The sequence below is a fragment of the Vulpes lagopus genome, chromosome 8 (assembly GCF_018345385.1).
Source record: "Vulpes lagopus strain Blue_001 chromosome 8, ASM1834538v1, whole genome shotgun sequence".
Lineage (NCBI taxonomy): Eukaryota > Metazoa > Chordata > Mammalia > Carnivora > Canidae > Vulpes > Vulpes lagopus.
Genome location: NC_054831.1, coordinates 66,323,051 through 66,347,814, shown reverse-complemented (window position 1 = coordinate 66,347,814; position 24,764 = coordinate 66,323,051). Strand labels below are relative to the sequence as shown.

The 24,764-nt window shown below is 36.6% G+C and overlaps 1 protein-coding gene across 1 annotated transcript in view; it reads right to left on the bottom strand.

Annotated features, from left to right (window-relative positions):
- GPR158 (G protein-coupled receptor 158) overlaps positions 1–24,764 on the bottom strand; it is a 405,508-nt gene that overhangs the window by 55,549 nt on the left and 325,195 nt on the right. Inside the window, exon 6 of the mRNA XM_041764941.1 lies at positions 6,063–6,172. Coding sequence (XP_041620875.1) covers positions 6,063–6,172 — 110 coding nt within the window. The remainder of the gene's footprint in view (positions 1–6,062; positions 6,173–24,764) is intronic.

Here is a 24,764-nt window from a genome sequence, read left to right as displayed (position 1 = left end):
TAAGTAACTTTCCTTGGCTTTGGAACTTATTTAGCTTCCTATTGACAAAGATTCTCTCCTTAATCACATGCTAGCCAGGCTCCTCTGAGCCTCCTGCTCCACTGGGCCCAACATTTGGACTTCCCTTGTGTTCGCATTGCCCAATTGTAGCAAGAATCTTACTTAGCTTAGTGAGAATCTCCCACCCTTGATATCTGAGACCACCTTGGCCTGTCTTTTGTAAGATTCCTGTCAAGTGGGTTTAGCCAGAAATTCTCTTTTGCCTCTGGTGCTTTCTCTTAGCAGTTTTTCATCCATGAACCACACCCTGCTCCTTCACTGTAAATCCCCACGTTTCCTTGTATTCTGAATTGAACCCAATCTCTCTCCCCAGCTGAAAAATGTCATGTTGTTGTGCCCCTGAATAAAGTCTGTCTTACCATTCTTTAACAAGTGTCAGAATAATTTTTTTTCATTAACAATGTCCAAATAGTACCCTGACAGGGAAAGAGAGCTTCCTCAGAAACGTATGAATGCATCCCATTTCTCTGGGACAATATGGTTCTTAAGAAATGTCACTGTGAGTAATTTTCCACTTAAAGGTATTCTACATCCAGAGGCGGCAACCAGAAAAGATGATAAATCACAGTGAGCTTAGCAGAAAGAAGAACCTGAAGTCTCCATCATTACCAGAATCCATATGGCAAACTCTTCCCATTTCCTAGTCAAAATGTAATGTCCAAGGCTACATGTTCAAAAGACATGTTATTGATATGTTCTTTTGGCTGTGGTGGGCAGCTGGCTAAAACCATTTTGAAACTATTCCATGAAAAAAAAAAAAGAAACTATTCCATGTTCAGACCCTTTGGGTCACGATTTGGGACATTAAGTATCATTCAATTGTGAGCTAGGGTAAATTCAAGATTTTTGGAAGAATTTCATGTACACCCATAGGCATTTTGCTCAGCCACCTAAGAACAAAGGTTGTTGTTTTTCTGGCTTTCATAAATTAAGACTAACCAACACTTTGCTCAATGGTCTGTTAAGGCAGATGGTTCTGTAGCTAATAGTCTAATTTGCCTCAGTCTCTATCTCAAATTACCTGCCAGCCAGTGGTTGTCATAAGTTAAGCTAAAGAAGGCAACCTTCATTTTGTTAGGAGCTCTTAGCTTCTCTACACAGTCCTAACTTGCTTTTCTTTCAGTCTTTCAAAAATTTAAGATATCTTACTGTATTTTGTGTATCCCTATAAAGAATACATAAGTAAACAAATATAGGTACCTTCCAGTCACTTTTGAAATTTACTAGGAACAACAACAAAAAATTAAGTTAAAAAAATACAAAACCTTCTCACAAAGTGTAAATATTTGGTGCTAAGGAGAACAGTAGAGAAAACTGCTACGTATTGTGTTGTATCTAGAGCAAGGAGTACTGAATAATGTATGAAATGAAAATCCCTAGTCCAGAGCCAGAAGAAGGCTTTTTCACAGCTTGCTTTAATATTCATTTTAAATATAGTACAAAAAAAGTCTTTTGTTTATTTTTCTTGATTAGCCTCAGAAAAAGGAAAAAAGGCAATTTGTTTTCAGAAACCATATTACAAGGAATAGGAAAATGTTCTTTCAGCATTCTTTTTTTTCAGCATTAAGTTTCTTAATCTCTCTTTACCTCCTTTCATTTAAAACATTTCCTCATTTTGCCTCCTAAAAACATAGCTTTTCTGAATCTAGAGATATTGCCTTCCCAATTTCCTTAAAACAAACAAACCTAGCTTAGCAAGTATTCTGTGAACCCACAGAACCATGGAGGTACTAGATGTTCTTTTAGATCTGTCCTGTATCATTCATGTCCCAAGTCAAACATATGTACAGTTACTGAAGGAAATTCCTCTTTATAAATGAATCTTCATTTTTTCCTACTTCAGCTCTATTTTCCCTTTGGTCCATATTAAGAAGCTAAAACCTATACCATTCTTCTTTCTTTCTTTCTTTCTTTCTTTCTCCAAAAAGGAACAAAACAGTTTCAGGTTCAAAAAAATTGCACTGCACGAATGGCTGTCAGTGAGGTGGGGCAATGGGACTGGCTTGCTCTAGGTATCAAAGGGACCCATTTGCCTGTAGAGATCTTAGGGTAATAATAAAGACAACTGAAAGTTGGTCTGCTTTTTATCACCATCACACGATAGTGATTCTAAATGTCGGTGGTAAAAGACTCCTCCATGAAGAGGCAAACCACTCTCTCCTTGACTCCAACTTGTTACACCCCTATATTGTATTGTTAATCATTAATTGATTAGACTCTTTTGCAATTTCCCTTGGGATTGGCATGGCAGTCTTTGACTGTACGATTCTCAAATGTAGGGCAAGACTGCTAAATTGAAAAGTGGAAAATTTGATAAAAGTTAATGAAACCTTTAAGTTCCCTCCCAGGCTAATAGTATCATTTCTGTGACAGTGTGAGATTCTATTCCTTTTTCATACTTGCTCCAAGTTTTCAAGACTCCTGGAATTCTGTAAATACTACAATCAATCAGTGAGAAACCAGGGGATGGAGAAAGAAATGTTCCATAATTTTACTAAACCTTGAGGAAAGTGAGTGAAATAAAACAAAAACTCTGGTCTTTCTCGCCTATCCTAGTCTCAAGGGACTTTAATAGTCACTTTATGTATCTGTACCGGTAATTTCCTTAGAATTTTCTGCCTGGAGAGGTAGGATTTAAATTTTGAAAAAAATATTGAAATAAAAAAATGAAGTATCTATGGAAATGATATATGGCATTCACCATGCTATGTTGATCCCTCAATCTATTTGGGTCAGGTTCTCTAGAGCCTAGTTCTGTGCCTTTCTCCATATCCTCCCAATGAATTTCCTTATTGCTTAATTCAGCCATAGTAGCCATATCCCCTTGATATATTTACATATATTCCAGTCCTGTTTAGCTTTATAACAGCTTTATAGGTCTGGTGAGAAAATTGATTTTCAGATGTTAAAATAATTTATTCTTGGTTGTATAAATAGTTAATAGCAGAACTAAAATTTTGAATTTGGATTTGTTGGATTTATGTCTTTCCTCTTTAAAATAGAGGTATTTTAATTTTTAAAATATTATTTATTTATTTATTTATTTATTTAAGATAGAGAGGGAGTGAGTGAGAGTACATGAGCTCAGGGGAAGGGGCAGCAGAGGAAGAGGGAGAGGGAGCAACAGACTTTGCATGGAGCAGAGAGCCCCACGTTGGGCTTGATCCTATGACCCTGAGATCATGACCTGAGCCAAAGGCAGATACTTAACCAACTGAGCCACCCAGGCACCCCTTTCTGTCTTTCCGCTTTATCATGTTACGATAAAATCTTAAAAGTCCTTTCGTCAGGGCCACATGTTGCTTGAATCTAAAAAAATATCAACCAAGACACCCTTGGCAGCTTACATTCACTATAACCATCCATCCATTCATTCACTTAACAGATATCTAAATGTATAAATATGGGCAAGATGCACAACGAAGAATGAGGAATATAAAACTGGAATATAAAACTGAGGAATATTCACATTTCTCTGGGATGCTAATTGCTCAGTTTTATAGACTTAAGCAATATTAGAATTGTTTAAATTTGAGCAATTTGAAAAAAAACAGAATATAGTATAAAGCTATATGGTTTAGAAGAGTAATTCAGCTCATTACGTTAGCAATAGTTTCTACTTGATTTAAGCCTTCAGTGGTAACTCTTCACTACAATGACTTCTAAAGACACATAAACAGAAGTAGCTTTAAGTCCAGTCTTTAAAATAAAGAGAAGAAAAAAAAAAAATAAAATAAAATAAAATAAAGAGAAGAATGATGGACTAATCTAATTTCTCAAATTCCAATTGTTTGCATACCATAGTCAAGATTTCTTCCTAGGTCTGTGTAGTAGCTATATATTCTTTAAATCAATTTCTATTTATTGCTAAATAATTTATTGCTAAACATATTTTAAAGGAAACTTTACATTGCTACTTTAAATGAAAAACTGATAATCCAGAAATAGAAAGTAACTATAGAAATACAGTGAGATGGTCAATAAGTTATATCTAAGTAGCATTGCAGTGGAAAGCCTGCAGCTTGATCTGCTCTTTGTTGCAAAGGGAGATTAACAAGTGTTTGGCAAGTGTTAGAGACCTACTAGTTCCACATTGATTTTTCTCTTGGAAATAATCAGAAGGATGTAGAGAGCATCTGAATGGAAGTAATTTTCTCATTACATGATTCAGTACTATTTAATACTGTGTTTGCATACCCCACCAAACAGCCTCTTGCAGACCACAGAGTTATATGTTCTAGACATGTGGGGACATGTAGTAAGTCAGGGGACTGTGAATGCATTATGTGTGGAGAGAACTGTTGGAAGCAGCTTCCAAGTCTGCATCTGACATTTTTATTCATTAAATCATTGACTAATATGTACTAAACACCTCCTGTGTATCAGCCATTGTGCTAAGAGCTGGGGATTCAATGGTAAGATCCTCATTTCAAAGAGAAAGTAAATTAGGTAAAAATGAAGAAGGTAATTAAATAAACAAACTGTATTATATAATAGAGGCCCCAAGAGATGTTAAGTGCTAGACTCATAGGGAAAGAGATCATTTTTAAATCTCAAGAGGTCACCTATTCTCTCAGGATTTCTAGAAGGCTTATTGTCTCTTATAGGTTGCCAAAGATTATTCATTTCCTTTTGGTGAGCATCAGTTGAAAATAGCTTTCATATAAGGAATGGAAACCGGAAGATACTCGAAGACTACAAGGACAGAATAGCAAAGTGTGCTGTGATATGGAATAAAAAGAATGTCAGAAAGAATATTAGAGATTAGCCTAATCCTTTCCTTTTGTAGGAAGTAGAAGCCTAGGATTTCCTAGAGTCAGAGGCTAAAATGAGATTTAAGCTGGATCTCCTGAAATCCAGTCCAATGTTCTTTGTACTATAGGACATATATAAGAAAGGAATCTTGAGAGTTAAGGTTATTTACATTTATTTAAGAACATACTCTGGAGCATTTCCAGTAAATAAGTACCAATGAAACAAACAAACAAACAAACAAAAAAACCCAAAACAAAACAAGAACTTGAAAATAAATGGAGATTCTTATGTAGTAGATAGCACAATGATCACATTTTAAGGAAGATTGAAAGGGGAATATTTAAAGACAAATATAACACATATTGTGGCTCTAAGATAAACTGTGTCTGAGCCATATTAAAATACTTTTATTGAGAAGCACTTATGATCACATTAGCATGGAAATATGAATGGCTTACTATGGTTATGAAAACAGCTTTAAAGCTAATCAGCATAAAAGGTTTCCTTTACAGAGATGCAGTTTTATCATCAGGGAGAAATTATGCTCTCTCTCCAGTGGTCTTTGGAACCACTGTATTGAGAGAGCTTGGAAAGAGGAGACAAGGGAAAGCCCTTTATGGATAAGTAATGTAGTAATGTACTATATGCCTCTTTCTTCTTTATATTTATCATATACATTAAGAAAAGTAGGGAGTTTTGAAAGTATAAGGGGACTTACTCATCCTCTAATTTATAAGGTTGATAATCATTAAAGCACATTGGTTGAAGAGGACAGTCAAAAACACTGTTTTTTGAACTTCACCCATTGAACATCAGCAGGATTATCCTGGGGCATGTAATTTATGAATGAAGAACAGTAGCTTCTGTCAAGTCAACATACGGCTAAATTCTACTATATAAGGATTCTTTGGGAGCTCTGGACTTGGATTATTATTTCAACGGTGTTCCTGTTCTTAGCTAGTCAGTATTGTCTTGCATTTATTCTAGACTATTTTTTATTCAGAATTAAATTTTCCATACCCAATGGCACATTTTATTAAAGCATATTGTTCAAATTCAGTTGTGTTAAAGATTTTCCTAGATAATCCTAATGATATTGCCTTGAAAATGAAAAAGAATACGTATTGTCTTGCTGTCTAAATTCACGAAATTAAACCATTTAAGTGGCTGACCCAGCTTGTAATTACATGCTAAGCCAAACACTTTGATCTTCCCCTGGGAATGAAAACTAATGAAATACAATATACCTGTGAAGCTTGAGAGTGACAGTTCCGTAAACAGTAGCAAAACCGAGAAGACGGACCCATCTTAGGAGAATACAGCGAAATGTGCTTGGCTCAAAATACAAAATAACAACCTGTGGGATGAGAACAGAAAGAAAGAGACCTTCAGGATCAGCTGATGACCCACAGACTAAAATCAAAATTTCACATAGGAATTTTGACATAAGCACACATCCTTTTGAATAAAACTTTAAAATATATTTTTGATCATTCATTGTCTAAATCAAAAGACTACAGAGTCTATTGCTTTCAAATCAAACCTAAGTTCTTTACTTCTAATTTTCAGAAGTTTCTATGAATTGTCTCTTAGCCTTTGGCACTCTCCTTATCTTCCCAGATGGGCCGGCCAGGCTGCCCTCCATTGTCATACTCACTGGAGCTTTGCTGATTCCTACCTCCACATTTCTAGTAGTATCTTTCCCCTGTCTGAACAAGTCCTGGGAATATTATCCTGCATTGTACTCCCCCAATCAATCTACTTAGTACCTGGCTCAACTGCTTCACTAATTCTTCTCACTCCAGAGTGAGTTATCACGAAGCAAATATTAATGAAGCATTTACCATGAGCCAGATACTATACTACATGCTGTAGATACAAAGGCCAATAAGAAAGAGAAGAGAGACCTGTAAACAAGGAACTGCATTAAAATAGCACAAGTGCTGTGATAACATCTGTGCAGGTTCAGTGGGCACAAAGGAACAAGTGATCAATTCTGGAGTGGGTTGTGTGTGTGTGGGGGGCAAGTGGAGGGCAGTCAAAAGGCATGTGCAATGAACTGTATGTATTACCTTTCACATGCTACTGGTGGTTTTGAACAAGCCCTCATAGAATAGGAATTGGTTTGGCCCTGCTTAAGAAATCTAAATAAATGCTGTTCAAGAATGTAGACTTATATACTCTTATGCTACAGCAGCAGGCCTGAACTGATTTTGCTGAAAAAAAGGTCTTCATAACAGAAAAATATACTCACTCCTAAAATCCTGAGTGTTATTTTAGTTTTTTTTTTAAATCTCAAAGATATAAATACTAGTAAACATAAAGCACAGCTGGGGGAAATGGAATGGGTGCTGACGTTTTCTTGCTGGTAACTTACAAATGGAACCCCACCCTCCAAAAGTGCCAAGAATAACATTACCTGTAGCTCTCTGATGGTATTTCTCAAATAGTTCTACTGTAAAAAGATATTAAGCTAAGTACTTCCAATACCATTAGAATTAAATTCTCAAGGAGTGGGGAAAAGGCTGGTATTAAGAAGAAACCAAAAGAAGGTTTTTACCTTATATGTGTGGCCAAGAGATAATGTTGCTTTGTGTATATGTGGTATTCGTACTTAGTTTTCTAATTCTCTAGATCTATGCTGAAGATGCAGATAAAGATGTGATTTTAAAGTTCAATCTATCAGGAAAGTGCTTGGAGTCATCCAAAAATTGATATAAAAACCATTTCCTTTATTTGCTATTTTCACAAAACAAGCTGAAATTCTGTAACTGTGTGTTAAGTTTTAGCTCATATATTTTGGAAATAGTTCCTTTACACGAGGGTCTGGAAGTAATTAAAAGCTCTAAAAAATAAGCTGTATTGTTTAGTAAGGAATCTGAGCTGAAGGAAGAAGGGTAAGTTTAGGGGGAAAAAAGAACAAATGAAGAAAACTTGGTAGAAGATTAAAGGATCAGGGGATATGTGTTTCTTCTCATGGCAGAGAGAAATGACAGATTAGAAACTAGTACAAGAGGGACCTAAAGTGTAGAATACACAAAATCTCACGTATTTCCACTAGAAATGGATTTAGAGATTATTCTAGCACAGTGGATTCCTGGAAGCTACAAAATCCTGTGACTTATTGCAAAGTTTTCCATTGAACACTGAGCAATGATTAAGGGCATGAATAAGCAAAGGTGAACAATGTAAGATAGAAGTCTGCATAATTTTTTTATTTTGGAGGAAATAATTGCTCTTGAAGGAACTACTGTTATAGCTTCAAGCTTCTATTTCACAGATGAAGAATTTGAAGACTTGTTACTGTAAATGAAAGATTGAGGCAGTCAGAAATAAATGAAAGAATAATAGTCAATTTCTTTTAACATCCATGGACGAGGTATAGTTTAAAAAATAATAGAAAATGAAATTCCAGTGAACTTAATAAAATATATTATTAGAAAGAGTTCAGCAAATAGTGAAGTAGAACTCCTAATTTTGGAGTGTGGTGATGGGAGAATCCAGGTTCTGCATCCAGTCTCTCTGGGTTCCAAGCTTAGGTCTGTTCTTTACTAACATTGACGAATTACTTAACATTGCCTTGCTCTTCCTCAGTTTTCCCATCTTTACAATGAACACAATCCTAACACTTCCAGATGAGACTGTTTTGAAGTTTGAATTGGTAAATATAGTGCCTGGTACATTGGGCATCCAATAAATTTTGTCTAACATATTAGGAGAGTTGATTTATGTATACTTTGTTCTAAAAGTTACCATTCTCACTATTAGTATAATTGTATCTTATCTCAGTGAATTCTTTTCTGATTGTTCCAGCTCCTACCTTTGAATTCCCATAATCACTTTTTGACTATGCACTTTTTAACTTTATCTTATACCATACTTAACTGTATGGGTATCCCCCCTGAATCAATGTAAAACCAAAGAAGGCATGCTTCTCCATATATTCCGTGTGCTCCACACACAAAAAATGTAAATATATTAAATATTTGATCAATGATCTATTTTAGCTAATTTAACAAAGAAAATGTTACCTTCAAAATAAACTATGTGAAAAGTCTAATTACTGATTCACTCATTCACTATTTAGTTAGTCTGAAATTTAGAAGTCATTAAAATAAATCAGCTGTGGACTAGGTCCTCAAGTTATAGTTTAGAAGAGTGGATGCTCCGTGTACATGATAAAAATAATGGCATGGTCATACCAAATATTTATATTATACTATTGCTAAATACAAAGTTAAGCATTTTTACAGTATTTGCTTGCTTAATCCCCACAGTGCCTTACACAGTAGGAATGTTTATTTTACAAAGGAGGAATGACACACAGAGAATTTAAGAGATGCGCTTAACATCACACAGCCAGTAAATGTCAGGGCTAGGATCTGAATCCAGACAGTTGAATTCCAGAGTTCATGTCTTGCTTCTCTAAACAGTTCTACCACATGGAGGAGGTGACAAGTACTATTATAATGTGAACTGAATCATATTGAAGATTCAGAGAAAAGAGGAATTGCTCTCAGTGGAGACAAGTTATCATAGGAGCGTTCACATTTGAGTAGGAACCTGAAGGAGGACAAGGTTTTAGTATGTAAGCAAACAGGAAAGGAGGAGGGAACCTAAAATAAAGGCATGCTTGTGGGAAAGCTTCAAGAGTGTGGAGTGTATGGTTATGGACAGGAAGACATAAAGGGGAGTGCTAAAAATTAAGCTTTAAAACAGAGATGGGACCAGTTCATTGTAAGCTTTGAATAAAAGGGTGAGGAATTCAGATTTTATTCCATGATCAGACATGTCATTAAACTTCTTTAAATTGTGATCAGAAGTGTATTCCAGGGAGTTAGTCTGGCAGCATCATGCAAGAGCACTGGATGCTAATGGAAGGGGAAGATATTGAAAGTGAGAAGGCCAGTTGGGGGAAATCAAGTCAAAATAAAACAAAACAAAACGAATTCATCTTCTTTATCAAACTTTTCCCTTTTCTTAGGTCTTATTTCAGCATCCCCCCTTTACTCTAGGCCCCAAATGCTTCTGCTACATTAACTCTCCTTGTAGAACCTTTCAGTGGCGCCCAGGGCTCTTATGCAAAAATCTAAATTATTATTTTTTTAAAAATATTTTATTGATTTGAGAGAGAGTGTGCAAGCATGCACATGTGCACAAACGTGCTCAAACAAGCAGGGGGAGGAGTAGAGGGAAGGGAGAGGGAGAAGAGAGAATCCCCAGCAGACTCCACACTGAGTGCAGAACCCAACTTTGGGCTTGATCTTCAGGGCCCAGAGATCAGGGCCAAAATCAAGAGTTGGACACTTAACCAACTGAGCCATCCAGCTGCCCCAAAAGTCTAAATTATTTACGATGCTAGATACCAGCTTAGTTCTATTATCTCATTACTTTCCACCTACCCAAATCTTCCAATCCTTGCATATGCTGTCCCTTCTAACTGCATGTTCCTTATACAATCCAACTGTCTCATCCGTAGCTGGTGTACTTCTATTCACCTTTCAGGCTTCAGTCTAAATCTCTCTTCCTCTAGGAGGAGGAAGCCTTCACTGTGGCTTAGCACACTGTCCCTACTTGATTACAGCATTGAATCTACAGCATTGTATTAGATTTGTAGGCTTTGTGACAGCCATGTTTATTGTGTTCAATTCTGTATTACTGGCACTAACAGTCCAGGTACACAGGAAGTGCTCCTAAATATGTGTTGAGTGAAAGAAAAAATGCAGCTGTAGGAAAATGGTAAAAAAGGATATAACTACTGTCGTGAGAATAGGAATTCAGGCATTCATGTGAACAGAGGAAAGAACATGCTGAATCAAGACAGTTGGGCAGCTGAATATTTGTTGAAGCAAAAGTGAATAAAATGTCAAAAATAATGTGAAGATTTTAAGCTTGGGTGACTAGGAGGATGATTGTGTTTGGAAAGAAACAGATTTTTTTAAAAAGATCCATTAGTCTGGGTATAACTATGCTAGCTCTACTCAGAAAACTCCTCACCCTACTTCACCCTTCCCAGACTGTGAGTTGGCACTCCTCAGACTGAGTCAGGTTTCCATCTTATCTGCACATTATTTATTTATATTGAATTCTGAGCTTTCTTTCACCACACTTATCAGCTCTATTTTGATAAAAATTATTTCTGTAATTCATTTGTTAAATGTATCTAATAGCTAGTTTGTAAGTTGCAAGAGGGTAAGTATTATAACTACCTTACTCATGATTGCATACCAATTCCCTAGTATTGTACCTGGCAATAGTAGGTAACCACAGAAAGAGAGTAATAAAAGGAAGGGAAGGAGAGGGGAAAGAAGGAAGGAGAAAAGATGGTTAAGTTTATTTTTTGATATCTTGAGTGTAAGCTGTCTATACAACATCTAACCCAGATCTAGCTTTTTAGTAGTTAATACACGCCATAATGACAAAGGGGGTGGGGGGAAGACAAGGAAGTTTCAATGTTTTTCAAATCCCAGTATTTCACCTTTTCTTGTTAAATATAATGTATATAAATGTATAGATTAACAATTTTTATAAAGATTTTATTTATTTATTCATGAGAGATAGAGAGAAAGAGAGAGAGAGAGACAGGTACAGAGGGAGAAGCAGGTGCCATGCAGGGAGCCTGACGTGGGACTTGATCTCGGGTCCCCAGGATCACACCCTGAGCCGAAGGCAGACGCTTAACTGCTCAGCCACCCAGGTGTCCTGATTAACAAATTATTGTGAAGCTCTTCCCAAATTCCAAATTAATGATATATTTTATAACAAACCCTCATAAAGGAAGAAATGGAGAAAACCTAAGCCACTGAACTGTACAATTTATGAATGATGATGATAATATAAATAGCTGCCATTTTAGGTAGCATTCATAATAGCTGCCTGTGCCTCCACACACTGTGATAGACATCTTCCTTACATTTAGGGTCCAGGTATACTTTATTATTCCCATCCTAAAGATAAAGAGACTGAACTTTAATGGGGTTACCTAGTTTTACCCTGGTTATAAAAGAGTATGTTTTTCAACCAGAATTCATAAAAAGTTCCTTTTCCAGAAGAACTACCTGACGTATATTTTCATAGTACATATTTCAAGAGAAAACTTTCGCTGTTCTCTTTCCAGTACTAGAGACTAATGATAGGCATAAAGATATTTAGTGTGTGAGAAACAGGACATAGGGGTACCACTTAGGTCACTGAGTACCCTAAGGACGCAAGAGCATGCATAATCACTGGATGCATGAGCACAGAGTACAAATTGTAACCAGGTTTAGGAGGGTACAGTGAGAGAAGAAGAGACCCTCTGTATTTTTAAGGACTTTGCACTTCAACACTGGAGGTTTTTTCAGATGCTTACAAAATTCAATCAGCTAATCTTAGTGGTGGGATACTCTTAGGCATTGTGTTTTTAAAAAGCACTGCTGTTTTGTAAATGGCCTTCCAAGTCTTCCCCTCATTATAAACAAATCTGCACAGATTTTCCACCCATTTCATCAAATACAGATTTTTTTTTTTTTAGCTAGTTTTGAAGTCAGCTTGATTGCCTATACTCTTTGGATACTGAACACAGCTAATGGGGAAGAAAAGAGAACTAGAAGAGAAAAGAATATTAGGCTTTCCAGATATGCACAAAATAGAAGAACATTTTTAAATAGAATGACTTTCTTTTGCAAATATAGACACACCACCAGAGATAGAAAATTAACCTCTGCTGTGTTGGTTCAGTAGATGAAAGGCCCAGTGCTTTCAGAAGAGGAATGCTGGAAAGGTAAAATGGTCAGAAGCTAGCACTGGCTAGAGCAGGCCAATGCTCTTCCCAGAACTCAGAGTATAAAAGGTGTGAAGCTCTGGCTTTAGGCTTGATATTTTAAGGATCTGAGCAACAAGCAACAGTTTCCTAATAGTGTGGGACACAGCAGTTCTACTCTCTTAACTGACTTGTCAAGTGTTATTTGCTTCAGTTCAGTGAAATTGGCTGGGAATTAAACCACTTGTATAGGTGAGTGAGGTGCAACATGCTTTAGTGTTTGTGTTAGTGGGCATGTGTGTACAGTTTTATTTACAAAAAAGAAGATTACTGGGTAATGGGAGCACAGTGAGAGATGCCCAGGACAAGACTTTTGCTGATGAAGTTGTCCTTTAATAAGGATGTGAAGGACTTCTAAAGCTTTAAGGACTCTCTCTGCCACATCTACAATTTCCTTCTGCTTCGCACAAAGAAGAGTCTCGCTAGTCAAATATTTTCCGGGGCCACTTAACTTTCTCCAGTTTACCGTGCTCCCAATAATCCTTCCTGAACAAGTGAAGAATGAAGCTGATAGCGTGATTGGAGGACAGTCCACATTTGGAAATCTCTGATATTAAAACCTACTACTTAATCCAACCAGGTTTGCTATTTTTTTGCAGTAGGAGGCTGGAAATGAATCATGTAGGTGGAACTATGTATATTAAGAGACTTATAAAGGATTTGCTTGATAGAATAAGTAGATTCAAAGTTCCTCAAGTGTGTTGGGAAATTATTTTTATATATTTGGCAAGAAATATGATTTTGTACAAAGGAAATATTCAGGATGAAAATATGTCCTATAAATGTTTAATTATATAAAGTTAGATCCAAATGACAAAAAATAAAAACTATCTAATGCAACCTTAAACCTATGCAATTATCACACAAATGAAAGGGGTTATGATTGGGATTATGCCTTTACACAGCTATGGTCTAAAATGTATTACTTTGCACTTGGCTCCTATTATGCAAAGCACCAAAAGAAAGATAAATTAATAGACTAAAATACAAAATATATACATAACTTCTATACATTTATAATATATAAGTAACATTTTGGGGTCACTGTGACAGCAGATGAGATATGCCTGACATAGCCCCTCTAACTATAATATCCCTGAAAAGAAAAAGAATTTAAAAGGGTCACAGCTCTAAAAACTAAAAGCAAACATGACAAGATCCCAAAGTCTCCCTGGTGATTCTACTCACTGCTTGGTAGATGGTATTGAATTAACAAGCAACTTCTAAATAAAACATCACATGCCTCGTTCTCTAAGCCAGAATAAGATCTGAAAGCCCAAAGATAACAGAGAAAGATTTTCATTCCTATTCCTTGTCAGGGTCTAATTCTGAGACCCACAGGCTTTTTACTGAAATGAAACAAACAAACTGAAAAATCTTTGGTCATGCCCTGACTGTACAGGGACTATTTCTGCCTCAGCCAGTCCTGGAGACTTCTAGTCCATGGCCTTCTCTCCTGATCAGTTCCCCTCTTCTTCATCCATTCAGGGATTAGAATTTCCAGGATGTAGCATTCAGAAATGTGATACTTAGCTGCCTAAGGGAAAGCACAGCAAGGTGGAGGGAAGAGCAGTATGCTGTTAAAGAGTACAGAGAGCCTCTCTAGTCTGTTTTCCTACCTCTTTACAAGAAAAGACACTTTGCAGAAATAACCCATCCCAACAAACATAATAAGCATAGAAACAAATGACTATTTTTGTCTTAAACTTTTATAACCTCAGTTTATGTGTTCAAAAGGGATAATTTTTTGGTCAAGAGTAAATTATGGTGCATGACTTAGGATAGAAGATTATACCATCCTTAGCAGTTATGTTCTCAAAAATATTAATGAATATGGTAAATTTCTTGGGATTTATGTTAGGTGAAAAAACAAGAAGCACATAAAATATATAGAAAGAGACTATATATAATATAGTCTAATATTGAGTATGCTTAAAATTTATTTGTATGTATGAATATATATATGTACATACACATTTATATACATAAGTGAGAGCATATCTATTCTCTGCTTATTAGCCTTAATTTAACACCCTTAATTTGTTCCAGAAAGAAGATCATGAAGGGACCACCCAAAAAAGCCAATGGGGAAAATGTATTATATTGTTTATTCCTATTAAGAAGTTCATCCCAAAATTATGTTTTCTATAATTACCAAAAAAGCAAAAACAAAGAAACAAAAAAATCCAAAGCTATGGTTCTGCTTCCTATTTTCTCTCTTGGTGCTCTTAGAATGAACCATACATTCCTCTGAGAAAAACACAACAGTGGAGAAGAGTGGTGAGATTATGACCAAAGTATTACAGTTAAGATATTTTTGGCTTTGTTTTGTTACTATGAAAAAATTTTTATTCTCCGAAATGGTCATAAACTCTTTAGGGTTCAAGTCTTGCAAATCTTGTCACAAATTTTTATTAGGTAAGGATTGGTTTTTTTTTTTTTTTTTTTTAGAGAGATAATATTTTTTTTTAATTTTTATTTAGTTATGATAGTCACAGAGAGAGAGAGAGAGGCAGAGTCACAGGCAGAGGGAGAAGCAGGCTCCATGCACCGGGAGCCCGACGTGGGATTCGATCCCGGGTCTCCAGGATCGCGCCCTGGGCCAAAGGCAGGCGCCAAACCGCTGCGCCACCCAGGGATCCCTAAGGATTGGTTTTGAGTATATATATACATATATATATACACACATATATATGTCAATATATCTCTCTCACAAACTTAACAGTATTGCCAGTGATTCTCTGGTTTTACTATTAAGTATGTATATCTCAGTATTTAAAAATTTTTCTGTAATCACAAAAAAGTTAATTTAAGTAAAAAATGGTTCCAGTATCTCTTCCAGGAGTGTAGTAAATGGTAAGATAGGATAACTGAGTCTTTTAGTTTAATCCAATGCAGATAATGAGAGCATAAAGTTAAGCCTTCTGGGTCCTCTCCTAAAATTCGAGAATAATAAAGGTATAGTTTATCTGTGAGCTAATAAATTGGCAGAGAGGTAAAAATATATCTCTTGAGAATGAACAGGTTCAGGAACAAATGAGCTCTAAATACGATCTAAATATGATCAATGATTTACAGATTCAATTTCTTAAAAAATAAGGGACAAAAAAATTGTACAAGAGTTGGTAAAATAAAGTGGTAATGTAAGGCCATTAGACACTGGAGGGCTCTACTTGATTCAGAACATAAAATATCTGTAACATGTATCTTAGAAATATTTGCTGTGATTGTTGGTAGAATGATATACTTGGTTTAGAGTTAAATGAAAATACACACCTGTATGCATGCACACACACACACACACACACACACGGAATGAATTAATTAGCTAATGGAAAATATATATGAAGCGGGAGAAGAGATCTGGTAAGACAAAAAAATTTTAAAAGATGAAAATTTTCATTTGTAAAATAGTCCAAATATATGAGTTGCCTACCAATCAGGTAGAAGAGGTTCTGCAGCCTAGTATAATGGATAAAAAAAGGCATTTGAGTTATTTGTCACAAATGCCAGTCTGAGCTCTACCACCAATTAAATATGCAACCTACAAATCCCTTATGTTCTGTGAGATTCATTTTCCTCAACAGTTTAATGAAGATAATGCAAAATCTTATAGTATTTATAGAATCATTTAATAAACCACAGATAAATTGCAAATGCCAGTTTTATTAACATGAAAATTACTTTTGATATTTGTCATATTTGAATCAAAAATCTGTTCAGTCCTTTTGAACATGTATTTTTGAAAATTGACAGAAAGAAGCTTCTGAATACTGTGGAGTTGAGAATAGAATATAGAGGGAATGGGAAAGAAACAGACAAGGCAAACTAGGTCCTTAAAGCAGTAGGAGAGCTGTCATTATGATGGGTAAAGGTAGGAAAAGCCAGAAGTATTCATTATATATTGATATATAACAAATTATACAAACAGCAGCTTAAAACAACACGTATTTATTATCTCACAGTATCTGTGGGTTAGCAATCTAAGCATTGCTAGTCTTAGGGTCTCTCACAAGACTACAATGAAAGCATTAATCAGGGCCATCAGTTGGGAAAAGATACATTTGTAAGCTCAGGTGGTTGTTGACAGGATTTGGTTCCTTGAGAGCTAAGGGAAGTGGAGCCCTGAGCTGGCTGTTAGTAGGAGGCCTCTCTGAGTTCTTTGCCATAAGGACCTCACCACCATAGTAGCTTGCTTCACTGAAGCCATCAAGAGAGAGTCCGTTGGAGATGGAAGTAATAATCTCTTGTAACCTCATCATGAAAGTGACATTCTTTCATTTTACATTGATGTGTTTTATTGATTATAAACAGGTTTGTCAAGGGGAGGGAACTGTGCAGGCCACGAATACCAGGAAGCAGGAATCATTGGGGCCATCTTAGAAGCTATCTACCACAAAAGGCAATTCTACTTTTAAATAATCAGAAATGCTGTTATGTTCAAAATGAATGATGTAATAAGAGTATAGAATTAAAAGATTCTAAATATCTAGGACATGCATTTAGAGAAAGGATAATCCAAAAAAATCTTTTTCTTTATTCATTTGATATATATATATATATATATATATATATATATATATATATATAGAAAGAGAGAGAGAGAGACCGACCATGAACAATGGAGAGAGGCAGAGGGAGAGGGAGAAGCAGATCCCCACTGGCAGAGTGCCCAATGCAGGGCTTGGTCCTAGGACCTAAAGATCATGATCTGAGCCAAAGATAAATACTTAACCATCTGAGCCACCCAGGCACCCCTACAAGAGAAATCATTAAAAGATGAAAAGGAATCTACCAAGGCTGCCTCTCCATGGAGTCCAATTCATCATGAAGTTCATAATTCTGGGATTGTTGCACATAGCTCATGACTAGGAACTGCTGAGAAATGACTTTTTTGGTTTTAATGTTTCTAAACAATGAGATAAATATGATATGGTCATGGTGGGTTGGGAGAAATAATTTGGATCTTTTCAAGTATTTATGTCTATGTTTAAATTGTGACTACGAAAAAATGAAGACTTCAAGTTAAACCTGGCAAATTGAACATGTGTATGTCTGCTACTTCTGGAAACTCTAGTTAATGATGGTTAAACACTCAAGACCAGAGACAGTATGAGTAGAAATGCCAACCGATGATAGATATCAACAAAATTCTGGAAGGCATAAAACAGATGGCAATGTACAACCAGATGAAGTCAAAGAAAGTGGAATCTTATACCTGAAGAGAGAGAGAAGCCCCTCAGAGGTCTGTCTCACAATCTTTTTGGGAAGAGTTGGGTAATAAAAATAATTACATCTAATGAGTATTTGCTATATTCCAATTACTTTTAAGGGACCCTACATGAAACAACATGCTTGTTCCTTACAAAAATCCTTTAAGGTAGGCATTACTAATATTCTTCATTTTACGTATGGGGAACCCAAGGCACTGAAAAGTTGAGGAATTTGTCCAAGGTCATGCAGCTAGTAAGTGGCAGGGCTGGGGTTTAAACCTGGCCTGAGTCTAGAGCACAAGCCATTATCATGATGATTCACTGCTAGGCATTATGTAGGAAAAGCAGAGTAATAACGTAAAGATAGGGGGTTTTGATGGAGACTGGATGTTGTAGAATGCTTGGTCACTGAGAACTGTACCAATCTGTTCAGTGTCATAAACATGGAGGGTTTAAACTGAATAATGTTTATAGGGTAAAAATAATTTTCAAGTAAAAAGAAATGAAAAATATAATTAAAAATGCAGCTAACAAATTGGAAAATGAATGCTAAAAAAACAAAACTCTAATAATTCGTGAAGAAAATTATGAAAGAAAAGAGTGACATCCCAAAGTCAGGAAAAGAGGCAGCTATAATCGTGGGAAAATTTGGAGGTTAGGAACCAAGTCCATGGTCTTCAAGTGTGACTCAATACTAGAAGCACCCTTTGTGTTAAAATATGTGAAAGCCCTCATTTCCCTTGCAGAAACTTTGAGTCAGTAGTTTCAGGGCACAGTCTGATTGATCTGCCTTTTAAAAAATACTCTACAGATAGTTTTAACCTAACAAGGGTTAAGAGCTGCTGCTACTACTTTACAGTCCAGAAGCAAGTCAACGTGGAGCTAGTGTATCCAAAACTCAGACTGAGACTAGGGAAGGTTGAAGAAAGTGTCTAAAAACTAATAAAATGGACTAAGAATTCTATTTCCAGAAAAATGTCCTACAGATAAATGCATACAAAATATGCAAATATTTATGTCCAATATTCACTCAAGCATTATTTGTAACAGCAAAAACATTGAAAACATTGTCTACCCAGAGGGGACAGCTTCAATCTATAATTCATGTTACATCCATACAAAATGGAAAACCAGGAAATTTAAAATAATTAAGTGGGTCTGACTTTGTTTATTTAAAAACATCCATAAGCAAAATTGTTTAAATGAAAACAAAGTTGAAGAACAGTAATAAAAATATGATTTTTGTTTGTATATATGTAAAAAGGAATGTATAATGACACACAATAAACTATCAAGACTATTTACCTCTGGGGTAGGTGGACTGGAAGTGGAGGAGGCACGGAGGGACAGGGTAAATTTTACTATTTAATTTATTATCTTTTGGTACTAGACTTTTTTTAAGTGAAAATATAATAATAACATATAGTATACAATAAAAGAATGAAAATACACACAAAAAATTTCGGACTGATTTTGTTGTAGTCACTATAAGTCTTTATTTACATAGTCATCCTGACAACTTTACCAGTCTTGGCCACCCAGTAAACTACACACACCGCTGGGTACTTGGAAGGACACTGTGCAGCTCTTTCACTGATGGAGTACCAGTAAAGTGGCCACTCTCACCACAGTCAGACTCTGAGTTTGTCTTCCACAAGGATGCCTTACTTGAAACAGGCTGTAGGGAGCCGGCAGATGAACCTTGCCTCCGGGCCATGGGAGGCTATTCCTATCAGGATGAGACAGCCCATACGTAGTATCTATACATTGTGACATTAAATGATGGTGGGGAGATACAGTAAAGAGAAACTGGAGGAACTTTATTTTTTTAAAATATTTTTTCTTTATTTATTTATGATAGTTACACAGAGAGAGAGAGAGAGAGAGGCAGAGACACAGGCAGAGGGAGAAGCAGGCTCCATGCACCGGGAGCCTGACGTGGGATTCGATCCCGGGTCTCCAGGATCACGCCCTGGGCCAAAGGCAGGCGCCAAACCAGTGCGCCACCCAGGGATCCCTGGAGGAACTTTAAAAACCCAGACCTCAATTAAAAAAAAAAAAAAAAAAAAAAAACAAGGTGCAGAAGAGTTCATGCACACACATGCACGCACACACACACAATTAAACTACAGTATTTGGAGAAGAAAAGAGAAAAAAATGATAAGGAGATACAATATAGAGTAAGATGTTTAATGACCAAAAGCCTTTCTAGAGCTAAGAAAAGAATACATGAAACACCTGAGCAGTATGCCATTTCCTGGTCCTTAGGTGCCTCGGCCATGGCCCATCTATTTACCTCAGCTTTGTGGGTCAAACCTTTCATTGACGGTCATAGACGACCATTCATTGGAAAAACTGTCTTTCTGCTCATGGTCCAAAGATCCCTCTGAATTGGTTGAAGAAATTGTGCAGAATATACAAAACACTAGGTTCTATGAACCACAACTTACACTAAAAGTCTGGAAAAGTAATTATTCAAGCTGCAGTCACAACCCAGGCTCAGAACTGGCCTGTCAGGAATATGTGCACCTTATGGAGAAATCACCACTGCCAGTACCAACTCTCAATGCTCTTGGCAGAAATAAGCATGTATTTCTTGAGAAGCGGAGGCATGAGGTGGAAAGATTATAATATTTGAAGATACAAGGGACTGCTCTGCCTTTTACTCACTGCATAACCTTGAGCACATCGTTCTGGTCACCTCCTTCTTCATCTAGAAAGTTAAGTTAATAATTTCCTTTTTCTCTCCACCACAGGATGGGAAAATTGTCTGGGAAAGCCTTAGGTTAACTAGAGTAGTGTAATTGTTTCTCCTATATATTTTCTTTAAATATTGATGCAAAATTCTTTTTATTTCTGTTTAAAGTGAGCATTAAGTGATTCTATCTGATTCTTATAAAGTTGCATAAATAATATGAGATCCTTACAGTGAGGGAACTGCTTAGCCAGCCTGGTTCAGTCTGAGTCATTCACTGCCTCACTCCTTTTGGAGAGGACACATTCTTATAACTCAGCTCCAAATAAAGGCGCTGCAAATAAAAATCTAAGTTTAACTGTAGAATACCATAAAAGCTCTTCAGGATTTCTCAGTAAGCAATAACAAATGGGTTTTCTCAATATATTTTCAGTCCTCCTTCGATTCACTTCCCTGTCTTGGAGTACTGTTTAACATATAGTCATTACCAATAATAAAAACCAATCTGCACATGGGATTTTTACTGTTTATTACATACTTGCTTATTTCTTTCCCCGAACTGAGATACTTAGGAGGTTGAATGATTCGCCCATGAGGACAGTAATTTAGACATGTCAAAGGTGGAATTACTCTAAATTGTCAACATTTCAAAGAATGTTCCCTCTCCTTTTTAATGAAAGGTTGTTTGGTCTTCAAAAGTTTCATTTCCTTGTCAGTAAAAAGTCATATGACTAACTTCCCCACAACCTAAGTATTTCAAAGTCAGTGTTCTTCAGATGAGAGTTCTGTATTTAGAAATAGACCTTCTCCTTTCGAAATTCTTACAGTAACTGCCCTCCTCTTCTACTCTTGTCTCTACAAGAACTGAACTCCAAGCCATTTTATCCACACAGAACTTTCTCCCACAACTCCTGTCCTATCCTCTGTACTTCTGCACACCCAAACTTCACAGTTCCTCTACTTCTCTACTCCATTGTCCTTCACCTCTAGTTGTTCTCAGACCAGAGGAAGTATACATGGCCATGTCCTGGATTATCTGGAAAGATGGCACTTGGAAGAGTTGTCTTTGGTACCAAATGCCACAGGCTCAAGGCCACAAAAATAAAGATGTTTTTAAGAATACCACTTGCTTGCTGTCTTGAAAACGTCTTTATATCTGTGAATGGCACTTACACTCCATATTCTATTAGAGGTTTTCTAGCCATATGCAACTTTGCAGACCTAAATGAGCACAGACTTTCATAACTCTGTGCCTATATTTGTGTCATGGATCCTAAAACATTATTTTCCCCTTTTTGCCCAGCCACTTCTGTATTCTTTATCTTCATTTACTTCTCTTTGTAGCCTTGTCTGTATTTCATAGGTAGTAGCCCCTTTCTCAAGCTCACAGAGTCTTTTGCTCATATCTTTATTATGGAACATATTACATTGCTTAAAAATACCACCTTTATCTCTCTCTCCTCCACTGGGCAGTATGTTCAATCTTACTTATTAAGTAAGTGAATGAATGAGAGTGTTTTTCATTTAGGACAGCTCTAAATTAATGTGCCTTCTTGGGTTTAACAAACTAAGGACACTAAGACTCAGAGGCATGACAATATGTCCAAGTCACAAAGAAAAGGTAGAGCTCTTGGAATAACCTTTGGTAAGATTTCCTACTATGTTTTCATAGGGATGTGTTATAAATCACATAATTTTAAAGCCTTCAATGAAAAGATAAATTCAAAAATATATTTTTTTCTTGCAGGTGGTCACAATGCTTAAAATACCTACCATTGGAATCATTTTTGAGATCTTCAAAAGATTTCTATTAGAATTTATCTGAAAGGATTAGAGTGATGACAACTCACTGAAAGCCACTTTGGACAGAATCGGTCCTTAAAGGAAGAGGTGCAGGATGGGGAGTTTTGATGGAAAGTAGGAGGGAAGAAACTATTCAGGACATAGTCTACTGCTCAGATTGGAAGAGCCCAGGGAGGCAGGCCCTGGGGTGCCAGAGAGAGCTGGCATGGAGACTGAAGAGACACTAAAAGGAGAGACAGAGAAAGAATGAGAAGGAGAGCAGATCCCTGGCCTGTTGCCTACTGCTTCAGGTGAAGATGTCTTATCTCTCCACATCAAGATGCTTAATTTAAGCATGACCTTAAACAGAATTTCAGTACCTACTTTTTTTCTCTGCTACGTGTTTAGTTATCTGAATATCTGAGGAGTACTGTTTATGTATTTTTAACCTTTCCTGCTTGTTGCTGACTCACTAGCAATAGAGCACTCTGGCAGCAAGCTGTCTGCAGGGGGTGGGGGTGGGGAGGTGAGGGGGCAAGGACATTTCGCCATAAAAGCTTCAAAGGGCTGTCAGATGGGCCTCCTACCTTTCCACAGTGTCTCTTCAGGTGCTAAATTCTGTGGATTCTGCATCTGTAATAATATTTCATGACTATGGGTCAGTTTGGGCTGTTCTTTTTTTTTTAATATTTATTTATTTATTTTTATTTATTTGAGAGAGACAACATATGCCAGTGACTGGGGGTGGGGGCAGGGCAGGCAAAGGGAGAGAAAGAATCCTCAAGGAGACTCCTTGCTAAGCATGCCAGCGTTATGGGGCCTGATCCTGAGATGATGACCTGAGCCAAAATTAAGAGCCGACTGCTTAACTGACCCACCACCCAGGCACCCCAGGGCTGTTCTAAAACTTCAAATCAAAACTCTGATTATTAAGTTTAATCTCTGATTATTAAGTATGGATTCTTTTGTGAGACTGAACGACTACCACATTTTTGGTGCAATGACTACCTTCACACTGGCATTTTAAACTCCTATGTATTGGGAAAGCCTTTAGAGTTTTAAGAAATTTTTTCATATGTATTATCTTATTTTAGAAACTACAGTTTCCCTCTGGCTCATCACAGAGGTATGAGGAGAGAATGTGTACACAGATCTCTGGTTGTCTCTTAATCTCCTGACTCCCACTACAACCTAAAAGGACAAAGACTGAGGAGGCAAAAGGCACAAGACAAAAGTCTTGTGTGAGTGAATGAAACTAGAACTTTTTCTTGTGCATACTAAAGCAGTTAGATAAAAAGGATCAGTAGGGTTTGTTTTCTTCTTCTTCTTCTTCTTTGTTTTTGTTTACTTGGTTTAACTCAAAGTGATGGGAAAGTAAGACAAAAATGTATGAAAACTACTTTTGGTCACTTGCAAATTATTAGGAAGAGAAGATCCAGAAAAACAAACAAACAAAGAAGGGGAGAACAGGGCAGATCTGGGAGGTAGAACACAAAACAGAGAGGGAAACCAATGAAAGTGAAAGATCAGACCCGGCCTCCACTGGCCAGGAATAAAGGATGTTTCAACCATGGTTCTTCCTCATTAGAGCAATCACTAGGCCAATGGATGATAATCTTCCTGTGCTCTGTCAAGTCCTATCACAACCTCCACAACATAGCTAGGATAGTGTTAATGTGTTCCACCACACATTTTTTGGCATTTTTTTTTTATCAGTCATCCTTCCATTAGCTTTCACTTTCTACTTGGGTGAGCTAGTATAACAAGTTACCAGTGAAGGCAATGAATGCCTCAGTAGCCATGGCAACCTCCAGTGCAGCTGGACACCATCCCCTCCCAGCAACTGAAGGCTTACTAAAGATGCCTTCTGGGGAGCAGAAGTTTTAAACTTTCATAAGTTCCTAATTATGTTTTCTTGTTATGTTCAGTGGATTTGTGTGTTCCTCCCAAAGAAATTGTTAATCTACCCCAACACTCATCATTTCCCCCTGCATATTTATCCAGTTCAGCCATGTTAACCATGTTTTGAAGAGACTTTACTTTCACATGGAATTACCTTGACACCTTTGTAAAGAAATCAATAGACTTTATATGGGATCTATTTCTGGCTACTTTGCTGATCTATTTTTCACCCTTTGTCCAATTAACACTGTCTTGAGTCCTGTAGCTTTAGAATAACTCTTGAAATTTGATAGTTGAAGCTTCATTCTTTCTACATACTGATTTGGCTAGTGTACACTCTGCTTTTCCATATAAGTTTTAGAATCAATTTGTTAGTTTCTATAAGAAAAGCCTATTGGAATTTTGATTACAATTGCAATGGTTCAACAAAGCAATTGGAAGAAAATTGATACTATTTAATGTATGAACATCATACATTCCTCCACTTACTAGGTATTCTTTATTTTCTTTTGTTAAAATTTTGTGGTTTCCAGTGTAGATGTCTTGCACATTTTGG